The sequence below is a fragment of the Aspergillus sclerotioniger genome (assembly GCF_003184525.1).
Source record: "Aspergillus sclerotioniger CBS 115572 chromosome Unknown BO94scaffold_19, whole genome shotgun sequence".
NCBI classification, from domain to species: Eukaryota; Fungi; Ascomycota; class Eurotiomycetes; order Eurotiales; family Aspergillaceae; genus Aspergillus; species Aspergillus sclerotioniger.
The window spans coordinates 710852-722660 of record NW_020291009.1 but is presented as its reverse complement, the minus strand read 5'-3'; the positions used below and the strand labels follow the sequence as shown (position 1 = coordinate 722660).

The 11809-nt window shown below is 49.3% G+C and overlaps 3 protein-coding genes across 3 annotated transcripts; 1 reads left to right on the top strand and 2 right to left on the bottom strand.

Moving 5' to 3' along the window:
* The first annotated feature begins 2504 nt into the window (after positions 1-2504).
* Positions 2505-3963, top strand: BO94DRAFT_536790 (bifunctional phosphatidyl-N-methylethanolamine N-methyltransferase/phosphatidyl-N-dimethylethanolamine N-methyltransferase). The gene is made up of 5 exons (XM_025612111.1): positions 2505-2639; positions 2701-2740; positions 2805-2821; positions 2942-3368; positions 3503-3963. The coding sequence occupies exons 1-5, from the start codon at positions 2591-2593 to the stop codon at positions 3576-3578; spliced, it is 609 nt and encodes a 202-aa protein (XP_025466102.1). The 5' UTR covers positions 2505-2590; the 3' UTR covers positions 3579-3963.
* A 316-nt stretch (positions 3964-4279) lies between these two features.
* BO94DRAFT_520137 (RXT2 domain-containing protein) lies at positions 4280-6332 on the bottom strand (the record flags this gene model as incomplete). The annotated part of the gene is made up of 4 exons (XM_025610094.1): positions 6068-6332; positions 5882-6003; positions 5615-5768; positions 4280-5547 (listed from the first exon to the last, which is right to left on the bottom strand). The coding sequence occupies exons 1-4, from the start codon at positions 6138-6140 to the stop codon at positions 4280-4282; spliced, it is 1617 nt and encodes a 538-aa protein (XP_025466101.1). The 5' UTR covers positions 6141-6332.
* Positions 6333-6516: 184 nt separating this feature from the next.
* BO94DRAFT_625677 (uncharacterized protein) lies at positions 6517-10930 on the bottom strand. The gene is made up of 4 exons (XM_025617302.1): positions 10434-10930; positions 8610-10227; positions 8399-8512; positions 6517-8339 (listed from the first exon to the last, which is right to left on the bottom strand). The coding sequence occupies exons 1-4, from the start codon at positions 10722-10724 to the stop codon at positions 6568-6570; spliced, it is 3795 nt and encodes a 1264-aa protein (XP_025466100.1). The 5' UTR covers positions 10725-10930; the 3' UTR covers positions 6517-6567.
* Positions 10931-11809: the final 879 nt, after the last annotated feature.

The following is an 11809-nucleotide window of genomic DNA, read 5'->3' as shown; positions in this document are numbered from 1 at the left end:
CTGACTGGTGCTTAATATATCAAATCTTAGAATTGCTTCTTTCTGTTTCTGTTAGCTTAGCTTCACTGATATATATATCTTTAAACTGAATTAAGACAGTGTCAGATTAATGATTATCTAAGAGCAACTGATCATAAATAAGAAAAGAGAAGTAAGGCTAGATAGTACCGCGCAGCTATCTGTAAATAAGTATAGAAAAGTATTATTATTAAGCTTCTAAATATATGATTACTTAAAAATGATTATATTAAGCATGAAGAACAGAACTAACTAAATATATAAAAGAGTGTCTTTATATATCCTATCCTCTGTATATTGTTATTATAATATATTATACTATTAATATATTATCTCATATTACTGCTATATCTCATTGTAGCGCTGACATGTTATAGCTTGTTAATAACATGTTTATTATAGTCACGTGATATGCAGCCATTCTAGGTGTTGTGATGGTAGTTCTCAATAATAGTTCGGTCTCACCCGTGCGCTGCTCTTATCAGTGCTTTCTGCCTGACGAATCCGCCTTACTAGTCGTTCAACTAGCAGGGGTCTGTAACACTATTCTAAATAATATCTGTTTAAAAAACATGTTCACAAGCTTGTGAAAAGGCCTCTAAGAAATCAAGCTTATTGTTACGAACCCCTGCTAGCTGAACGGACTAGTGAGGCGGACTTATTAGGCAGAAGGCCACGTCCGGAAAAGCAAGGACTCTTATCAAGTAAAATCCTAATACAAGTAGTCTACAACCAGGACAGTTACACAACACATGACCACAACGGACATGTCACCGACATGTTATAACATGGCAGCGCTATGACAGGACATGGCAGCACTATAACAGAACATAGCAGCGCTATAACAGGACATGCCAGCAACATAATATATCATGGCGACGCCATGACGAAGGATAGGATATAAGAACACTCTTTCACGTACTTAGCTAGTTCTGTTCTTCGTGCTCAATACAACTGTCTTTAAGTAACTATACATTTTAGTAAAGCTTAATAACAACACTTATCCGCACTTACTTACAGATAGCTACGCGGCACTATCTAGCCTTACTTCTCTTCTTCTGTTCAGGACCAGTTGCCATTAGATAGTCATCAGTCTGACTTACCTCGATTCAGTTCGAAGGTACGTATTGGAACGGAAGCTAAGCTAACAGGAACAGGGAGAAGCGATCCTAGGGTTTGACACTTATTTATATAATTAATTCTTAAGCATGCCTGCTTCTCTATCAAGCTGCCGTACGCCCGCTTTAGAGGTGAAAAGCAGCCAATATTTAGAGACTGTAGTAGATGTGATAAATATATAAATATATAGATAGAAATAATATCATTCTTACTATATGTTTAATCAAACTAAGATATTAAATAACTACTATAGCCGTCAAGAATAAGAAGACAATATCTGCCAGTTATACAATTAGTAATAAGAATAACGAGATTTTGAAGCCAGTAAAGACCTATCTTATCTATAGTCCATCTGTTAGGATTAATCTCAATCCTACTATCACGTGGGAGTTTGATATCTTGATACCAACCCTCTATATAGACCTTACCTTTAAAGATCATATATAGAGGAAGCGCCCAACTAATAGAGTTAATATACTTAAGTAAAGTAACCTATTCTTGATTATCTAGCTATACAAGAGAGGTCTTTCTATAATAGTTAGCTCTAGTAACTACTTAAGCAGTAGTTACTAAGCCCATAGCAAAGCCAGTTTTATCAAAATTATAGATATCTTCCTGTGTGATCCCGTGTTATATTATCATGATTTATATACAGTTAAACTATTCTTATATAATCTTAGGATCTTTATATTTAGTACTTTGATAATCATAACATCAAGTATAGCAAGTTTTCAAACAATCTTATTATCTAATAAAGTTAGTGACCCAGTTCTCTTTAACTGATTGAACTGGGGTAGTATCACATTGAGTAAGTAGAATATTGGCCATTTTTCATATATAGAACGGTTAGGGAGGGGCTCTATATTAATCTAACACTAGAATTCATTATATAAGTAATTCCTCTTTATTTTGAGTCAATTTATGACTATTAGCGCGTGTTTCTGAGCGTGAAGATATACCGCGTAATCGTCTGCGAAGGGTTGTTTCAGAGACATTATATATACAAGCTGCTTCATGAATACTAGAGATTTCTGATTTTTTAAAGCAGAAACAGCTAGTACAGCTCTACCCTCTTTCTCAGCTAAATTTCTTGAATTTTGACGCGCTTTTGGAGGCATGGTTGGTGGTTGATTTGAGCGAGATTTTTAGTCGCGTATAAAATGCGAGAGGTGCGCCGCTCGCTTATGAAATACGTTAAATAACGTACGAAGTATGTATAAGCATAAATTATACTGTCTACATATAACTATAGTGTATCTCGTGACTGCTGACTGATGGGAATGCCAAGAAACCCGTGTTCCCGATGTCATGCCGTTTCGGGCTGTTGTGCCTCTCCACTTGTTTCTTTCTCTTCCTTCTTCCATCCCATCTTCTTCTTTTTTTTGCTCCTCCTCTCTCCCTGCTGCTTCTTCCTCCAGTCGTACTAATCTCTCATATCTCCGGCCCAGCAATCATGGCTTCCCTCTCCCACTTTGTCAACTTCTCCCAGCCGTCTCTCCAATGTACGTGGATCCCCCATTCTTTCTCCCCGCATGTGATTCTCAACTCCCATCTCTTCTCCAGGGGCCGCGCTGGCCATTGCTTTCAACCCCATCTTCTGGAAGTAAGTGCCTCAACTCGATCTGTCCGGTACGATCACCTCTGTGACTAACCGATCTTCTATCCAGCATCGTCGCCCGTGCTGGTTGGTCCTACCCACCCTCCCCTCATCCATGACCAGGCCCACAACTTCTGCCTGGGTCCACCTATCCACCCGTCTTCGGTATAAAAGGCTTATGGCACCCCCTGTCATCTTGTTCTGTAGAGTATCGGAGTCACTTCTTGACTCGTATATTCGGTAATGCCTATTACGGCTGCTACTTCCTCGCCATCACCATCTTCAGCCTGGGAATCCTGCGAGACCATATCTACCAAGTGGCCCTGGAAGATCAACCCTACTATGCCCCGGTGCACCAACCGATTCTTGGCGGCTTCCTTTTCGCCGTTGGCTCTGTCCTCGTTCTATTCAGCATGTATGCCCTCGGAGTAACCGGCACCTACCTTGGAGACTATTTCGGTATTCTGATGGATTCCCCCGTCACCGGATTCCCCTTCAATGTCACCGGGTCCCCCATGTACTGGGGAAGCACTCTGAACTTCTTGGGAGTTGCTCTCTATCGGGGCAAGGTGGCGGGCGTCTTCCTGACGGCCGAGGTCTTCATTCTGTACTGGTTCGCTCTTCAGTGGGAAGAGTAAGTGCCCGATCTTCTTTCCCTCTGTCCACAATGGTCATGGGTACCCTTGCAACTGAAGCCTATACCCACATGTTCCAAGCCCCAACGCAAAAAGTCATGGACATGGTACCCCACTAACCCCGGCCTGGTAGTCCCTTCACGGCGGAAATCTACGCCAAGCGGGAACGTGAGCGCGCCAAATCGAAGCAGGGCGGCAAAAGCTTGTAAGCCTAGGCCCATCGGCATTTTGGAGGGTCTGGGCACGTACTCTACTTCAACCCTCCTGCAATGCAATGCAGACCAATTTGCCTGCGGGAGCGGAACTTGGACCTTCAACTCCCACGCCATTCCTGCCAGTCATTGAGTGAAAACACAGACCTCCCCCCAGCCCTAGGATCTAGGTAGGTAGGTGTTATGGTAATGAAATTCGAAGCCTAGCAGAGGATACACTCGGTCTTCAACAATGATCTGCTAGTCCACCAGTCAGTCGAGAGAAAGGAAAGAGAAAGAACAAGAGTGTGATGGGCAGGTAAGCAGTATCTGGCCATGCAAGTCAAGCGAAAGGGGGAATTGCTTGTAGATAACTAGGAGGAGAAAACCACCATTTCTATCACCTTTCATGTAGCAGGAACAACGGGTATCATTTGCTACGCTTGTGTAGTTCTGCGATGATCACCAGTTATCATAACCCACACCGTATCCCAGAGGGAGTTGTAAAGCAGCTAATTCACTAGGCAAATCCAATCAAATACCATCGTATAATTGTCGCGGATAGCCAAATGACACCGGATTCCCTCAACCAAACCGCCAACTCCACGCTATGGATTTTCAAGAGTGGAAGTGATGCGTACGTACACCTGGCACCAGCGCCGTCCGAGCTACAAACGAGCAAAGGTATATAGTACGCCTGCCAACTTCCAAGGCTCGGTCTATGCCCGGCGACCTCTGCCTCTCTTGTTCGCTGTCCGGCTTTCCTCCACCGTCTCAATTTCGTCTTCGTCGGCACCCTTTTTTAGATCCTCCCCTTCCGCCAGCCCCCATCTCTGCCGGTCATACCAATCTTCCCCATCGCTCAGCTCGCCGACGTGGCCCTCCGCCTTGCACCACTCTAGCACGTCATCTTTCATCCGACAGGCTCGAAGGAGAGACTCCAGCATGTGCTCGAACCCACGGACAGTCTCCTCCTGTTTCTGGACATAGGACCAAAGCAGTCGACGTGTATCTTCTGCTTCATTGGGCGGGAGACCGAAGTTTGCATCTGGCCGGATCGAGTCCGGTATAAGGAAAAGCGGATGTGGTATTGGGAGACTCCCTAGAGTGTCGTCAGATGGGGACGGAGAGAGTGACCCGAGTTCTTCCTCCTGCTGTGGATTCGCTGCGTTGGCCTGGGCCCGCGTTGTCATTCGCCGGGGTGGCTCGGGTGATGATCCGTCTTGCATTTCTGCATCTCTGTCCGTCTCATCTGCCTGGATATTGTCTCGGCGGTCGGGGTCGGCATGCGCATTGCCCTGGACGGCAGAACCTCCGGGTCCTTTTCCATCTCTGTCCAGGGTGCCGTCTGAGTCCGACATCCGATCCTCATCAACTTTGTTGTTTGCTATATTGCTTCCGTTGACTTGCGGTTCCAGGTTGGTTGTCTCCGAGTGATGCGGCAGGTCGCCAACTGGTGTATCAACTTCTTCAGATTTGGGCTCTCGGGTCTGTTCAAGCGCATTCGAAACAAGGTCTTTGGGTATCGTTTCCTGCTCATGAGCATCGGCCATCTCAACGTCCTTTTCCGCCGCAGATTGGCTTCGGATATCCTCATTCTGCGTGGCCCGGGACAACTTTGCATCTCCTGTCACTAACGACGCACCTTGTGTGCCGTTCTTCTGAGCAGCAGGCGCCCCTGACGCCAAATTACTGGCAGTCCCGTTGGGCTTATACTGACTCACCGATGAGCTACGTGTAGTACTAGCCATCCGGGGCTCAAAGATCGATCGATCTTCAGACGTTTCAACCGCTCCCGATGGCATCCAGGAACTGTCGCCCAGAAACTGCCGGTGTAGATTTCTTGCCCGCCATAACAATGCTCTTTCCTGACGTAGCTTGGCTTCAATAGCCTGTGTCATGTGTAGCAGAGCCTTCGAAGTATAAGCGTGTGATAGAGAAGGATGAGTGGGGAGTTCGGACGGATGTTTCAGAGGGCACAAGAAATCTGGTTGCAGTAGATTCATTAGTAGGACACCTCTGATATCCAGCAGATAATGGACAAAAGGCCTCACTTTCTAGCGCGATTTCCGAAAATGGATTTTCTTCCGCCGCAGCGGCATCGGCCTCGGAGTCTTCATCATCCTCGTCCAGCTCATCCCCTTCCGAATCATAGCGCACAGGATTAGGCTGGAGTATATAACGCGTATATCCAGCATGTTCAATTTTCTGTGAATGGATACGTCCCACTAACCGTCAGTCGTCTTCAGTGCACATGCTTCATCACCGTCGTCGACCAGTAGCCCAGGGAAGAGATGAGGGGCTGCGGGGGTGAAGCCAACCTGTTTGTAAAGTTTCTCGGGGTGAATATAGCCCAGTGCACCCTCCCGGACAAAATTAGAGTTTGCGCGTAGCTTGTTGCCCCGGTTTGTTGGTTGACTGATCGGTTCATCGGGTCCGGAGTCTAACAAGAGCAACAGTCAGAGAGAAAGTCGAAGTAAGCAAGATGAACACGAGATCGGACGGACAGTCATTCTCCTTGCGGAGGGCTCTTTTAATGCCAACAATTGTGTCGGCAATCAGGGCCGCCTGCGCCGCCATGGCTAGTAGGATTGTAGTGAACGGACGACGGCAGAGGCAGCCAACGTGATAGCGACAGAAGTAGCCGAAAGAACGAGAACGGCCACCAGCGGTCGGACGAGGCAAACGGAAGGGTGGGGGGAGGGGGTTTGACAAGAGAGACTGACACCATACGGAGGAAGGGCCGCGGGGGAGAAGGAGCGAGACGAGAAGGGGGGGGGGGAGAAGGGAAGAAACGAGGGCAAGGAAGGAAGGGGAGGGAAGTCGAACGGGCGCAACTCTTCCTCTGCAGCCGCAGGCTCTCTACGGATTGGGACCAGCTGCGGGCGCCGTCCCGATCGCCGCCGCTAGGCCGCTTCGGGCAGCGCGTGGATAAAGGGCTCGGCACGTGATGGATACCAAGTATCTACAATATGTAATTCATTGTTGCAATATACTACCTCCTCGGTTAATCCTCCGCATCAACCCAGACTAATATCCCTTTCTTATCCGATCGCATCTCCTCCGTCGGAAGTACCCGCAGCGTCTTGTTGAAGTACGTATCCACCACAACGAGCTGGGGTTGGATCCACAAGCCTCGTTTGGACGCCAGCAAGTTATACCGGACCGTTTGCCGGCTCAAGGGCACCAACTGGACCACCATCGTCTTCGGCCCACTGAACGCGAAATTCTCACTGGCTTCCATGTTCAAATTGAAAGTCAGAAAGTGCATCGACGGGTTCTCTAGCGTGTAGTCAAGATGGATCAACCCGGACAGCGTATTGGAGGCCTTGGCCGAGGCGAGCACCCGAGGCTCACCGGCCGGAATAACAAAGCGGGGGATAGCAAGCGTGGATGCGGTGACGGCGGAACCGTTAGTGAGCGGGCCATCATCGGCTGCACTCCGCCTCCACTGGATTTCTAGGGCGAGGTTCAAGGCTGTGGATCGGCGGTCACCCAGTATCTCCTTCTGGACATCGACGATGAAGTTCGACTCGCGAAGCTCTTCCGGATGGATCTCCACCACCTCGGGGTTGATGGCCTCCTCCGGCCCGATGAGGCTGGAGGCTGCGCCGCTGAGCCCGAGCAACGTCAATGACATCTTCTCGATAACCAGAGGTTCCAACGCAAAAGAGACAACCTTGGAGTTGAGACACCATCTCTGTTGCAAACCCCCGGGTCTGGATTCCTCCCCATTCGTGAGCAAATCGTCTTCCACGGTGAAGAAATCCGGCCAGGACTGAGGATGAATGCGTGGGAGAAATTCGTAATTAGCCTCGAACGGCCGGGTGATGGTTAAGCCAACACGCATGGTTGCGATGATAGGCGTCTGGGTATCAGAGATTAGGTTGTATACAGTGGATATTTCTAGCTCGTAATTCGAAGCATCATTGGTGTCTGTGACCACAATCAATAGCTCTTGATGAGAGGAGCGCTCCATCACGCCTATAATCCGTTTGATGTAATGAGAGACGCCTTCAGTTGGGGTGCTTTCCCCAGAAGCGTGCATCTCCGAGGAACTCTCCTCATCGAACCATCGGATCTTGGCCGCTGACTCGGGACGACCGAAAAGTCTAGTCTCAGCGGAAACATCTGCAGCTTCGTCTTCTTCGTTATGAATGCCAACCCGGAGGACAATTTGTTCGTTCGTGTAGTATGTGCCCCGGAGATTTAGTAGCTCTATCCGTATCTTTGGCGGTTTGGGCAGTATCTTGCACCGGACAGTATCACGGCCTTTACCCACGCGTCGTCGGCTTGGGCCCTTCGTGGTCTGTTGCCACCAATATGACTGAGATTGGGTCAGATCAGTTATAGCGCTGGCAAGATCAAACTTTTCTTCTTCAACTGTTAGAGTTATCGATGCAACGCGCGACTCCCCGGCTTCTCTAGGAATACATGTAATGTCATACACCTTCGTCTGGGAAGGCCCGAGAGTCAGATCGGCAACCCCAGTCAAGGCCGCCAGCCCACTGGTGGGTGATTGAAGAGACGATGGATCTTCTGCTATGGTAGGATCACGTAGAGATGGCGACAGTATTGTGCAAGGGACAGTTTGGTCAGCATCCAGGTTGTGATCAGCTTGAAGTCTTATTGAGCGAAGGCAACCCTCGAAAATGACTTTAACCTCGGAGAACCTGATGGGGCTTGCTGATGGCTGGGCGCACGAGGATATCACGAGTTGGCCCTTCAACGACTCGCCAACATTCCCTTCTGGTCTTTGGAATACGAAAGATGCCGTGACTGGAACTCGGGAAACTGTAAGCATATGGATGTCACAGGAGGCTTTGGTGGCAACTTGCCGCTAGATGTTATATCCTCCGCGCGCATGACAACCGATGGCTTGGGCTTTACCAAAGGAACGCTCTCAAGGCTGCTGTGGAGGTCGTAAGGCCACTCAGGCCGCGGTGGAAATACTGATAAAGGATAAGTGGTTAGATGTGGGGTCATGTGGGGTATTTGAATCACAGTGGTCAAGCAATAGGACACAACTCGAAACAAGAAAATCCTCACCCTTGTGTAGCAGTTCCCAATCAACCCGCAGAACCATATCGCTGTCGTGTACTCGCAAGGCACATTCCCGCAAGGCCCAGCCGAATTGTGCCATGAGCTGCCACCAGCCCGAGCGCCGCCACGACAAGGTTGGCCACAGTGGGTGAAGAATTTCATAGGCCTCCGACCATGAGCCTAGACGCATGTGTTCTTCTGCAATCTCCAAGCAAAGACTCTCTGCTTTCCGAGTTTGGTCTCTCTTAGAGAACTCCTCGAGTGCCGCTTTCAGCGCATCTAATCTCATCAATGAGTGATTGAAACCCCTCGCTCCTGGCTGGGGTGCTTCAACATGGGGCTCAGGCACCAGGTAGGTGTCATACAAGTAAGACTTATTTGCGATCTGTGAAGCAGGGGACTGCCCGGGAGATAATCGATCATCCTCCGGGATTTGCTCCGCCAGAATTCGACGATACTTGGTGTGTTGTGCCGATCGATAAAACCAATATCCCTCGTGGTGAAGCTGTTCCCACGGAATGTACGCGTCTGGCGTCGATATAGACTTGTCGCGTGGGACGAAGATGGAGTATTGCTCTTGGAACTGATCCTGGGGGATACCCAGCGAGGTGAAGTGTGGGATACCGGCTTGACGGACTAGTTGAGCCATTACCATTGACCATCTGGCTTCCCAGGCTTCCCAGCCATAGTTTTTGGTGCCTTTGCCTCGACGATCGATGATGTCTTTTGAGCGGTTTCGATGACCCGCCCAAGACCGCACCGCGAGAGTTGTTTGTCCCGTCAGCAGCAAGCAGCGAACGATGCGTACGGCCAACGCGTCACCTAAAAGACGTGCATCATTGAATCTAGGGTTCCAGCCAGCTATGTATTCGAATACCTCTTGTCCGAATAAAGTCTCGTATGCGCTTTCGTAATTTCTCAATGCTGCATCTATTTCTTGGCGGAATTCCGCAAAAATTCCCAGTTTGAATTCGTATCGGACATTCCACCCCTGAGTCGACAAGGTCTGGGAGGTTCCACTTGTCGGCGGCGCTGTCGGCGGCGGAATGGTGCCTCGGTTTCGTTTGCGCCTGGCGTGCTTTGAAAGATCCCGGTAGTATTCCATCACCGATGGCTGAAGAAGAGACAACAGTGATGTTGCAAACTCCTTCAGTTCCACCGAAGTCGCATCGGATGGAAGGAGAAAGATGGATTTCTGATCTAGGTTGGTTGCCCTCCGGATGCTTGCCATTCTGTCCTCGGCATCCCCAACATAGTTGCCTGTGCTCTCCTCCGACAGGAGGACAACTATAGACCGAGTCTTGTAGGTAGAAGAGACCCATTCCTTCTTCAGCTCATTTATTTCTATCTTGAGTTGGTTGTCGCGCAGCGAGCTCATATTAGGGTCGAAGCAAAAGGGGAAGAAGTTGATTACTGCCGCAGGAACGAGGTCCTGGTGCTTCGTGACCCATAGAGGGCTAAGCAGGCCATCCGGGAAAGTTGGCGAGCTCGGCGTCAGCGGAGATATAGGCGAATGAAGAACAAAGGATGTTCCACGCGATATGTCACTGTCTTGTCCGGCCGTTGGGCTCGTCGGGGTAGATACGGGTGGGGGATCGGCTTTGCGCGGGGGGAGACTGTAGGACTAGACGGGCTGTCAGTGGAAATGCACGCGAGCCTGGGAGTAAGGGAATATATGGAGGCCGGATGGGGTCTAGCAGAGGAAGCCAGCGCGTCGTACGAGTATCACACTTTGTCTGTGGGCTCGGGTGGGCTATTTGTTTGTCTCCGGTGTCAAGGTGCAGCGGAGAAGGGGGGAATGGTTTTGGCAACCAACATGCATCGACTTACCCGTCCAACACTCTTGATTTTGTACTTGAACTTTGATGGATTCTCATATGCGTCATCCCTCAGGTCCCATGGGACACGGGAAGCGTCCTCTTCTAGGAGCACACGCCGTAATTCCCCCGCGACTGGGCCGCTCAAGGACGGGAAATCCGAGTATATCTTCACGCCCTTCTCCCGGAGGAGAGGATAGTCGGCCCGCACACCTTGCAGGTCATCGTCTGAGTTTGCCTCAAGACCGGAGAGCAAAATAAATGGAAGGTTGTGGGTGACATAGTCTTCCGGATAGGCGTCCATTGCGGACACAAGCTGCTTCGTGGTGCTGTCGGTCACCGCATCTCTGGCTGGATCGAGCAAGGCGTCTTCAACGGCCACCACGGGGTGACTAGTCTGATAATATCTAGCTTGCAAGGCAATGTATAAGGTTCCGTGCTTGATTCGAGTGCACTGTGGAGAAATATTCCTTTCGCTGTTTGCGATCGCGGGATTCCACCTGGATCAACATTCAAGTCGGACTGTCGGAGACGATTTGATGGTCCGTTTCGGTTACTATCGCCGAAACATGCCAAGCCTGTCTGTACCTGTCAGGCATCATCGGAACTTCAACCATCCCACGCCATGCCTTTTCTCGTGAGAACATTTCACTGTGGTCAGTCTGATTCCTTTTCATTGAAGACGTTGGATTTCAGCTGGTCTGGTTGTGTGGGACCTTTGGTGTCACAGAACCTTGCATGTCTATCTCATAGCTACTTGGGCCTGCCACGGTGAAGTCAAGATATATAATTGGTTCAACCAAATTCCCCAGGAGCTCAGTAGTAGCGAAAATGAAAACATGCACGAAGCTTTTACGTCTACTGCCGGTTCGAGTCCGGTTCTAAAGTGCTGGAGACCTCCCCTCCGCCTCCAAGCAGATTTAGATGGTTACTCCACTTCGTACTGAATTGAGTTTGACAACCTCAGTCTCTGCAGTCTCCAGACACCAGCGATATGATCATTACAGTATCTGTGCATTTGGCGCCCGAGTCAGAGTTCAGACATGGTCAGATGGACCTCTAGCTGCTTTAGGCGAGGCATGTGTGGCAGTGGATCCGCTTGAACTTGCGGATAATTCTGCGGTTTTTGCCAGTCCAGTCATTATTATTCATCGTCTGCTTTGTGTACATCTTTGGTAGGTAGATCAAGTGCGATATAACTGATATTTATATTCAGATGGACCGTACCTGGCTACTGTGTATTCGCACCATGACGCCATAGCATGCAGTCCGAATGCAAAACGCCCATCCAGATCATGGTCCTAACGACCTTGCATATCGTTCCCGGATGGGCGATCATCAGTATGGTTGGATCATAAGGAATTTGGGACTTAGGAGGCGGCAAAGTCC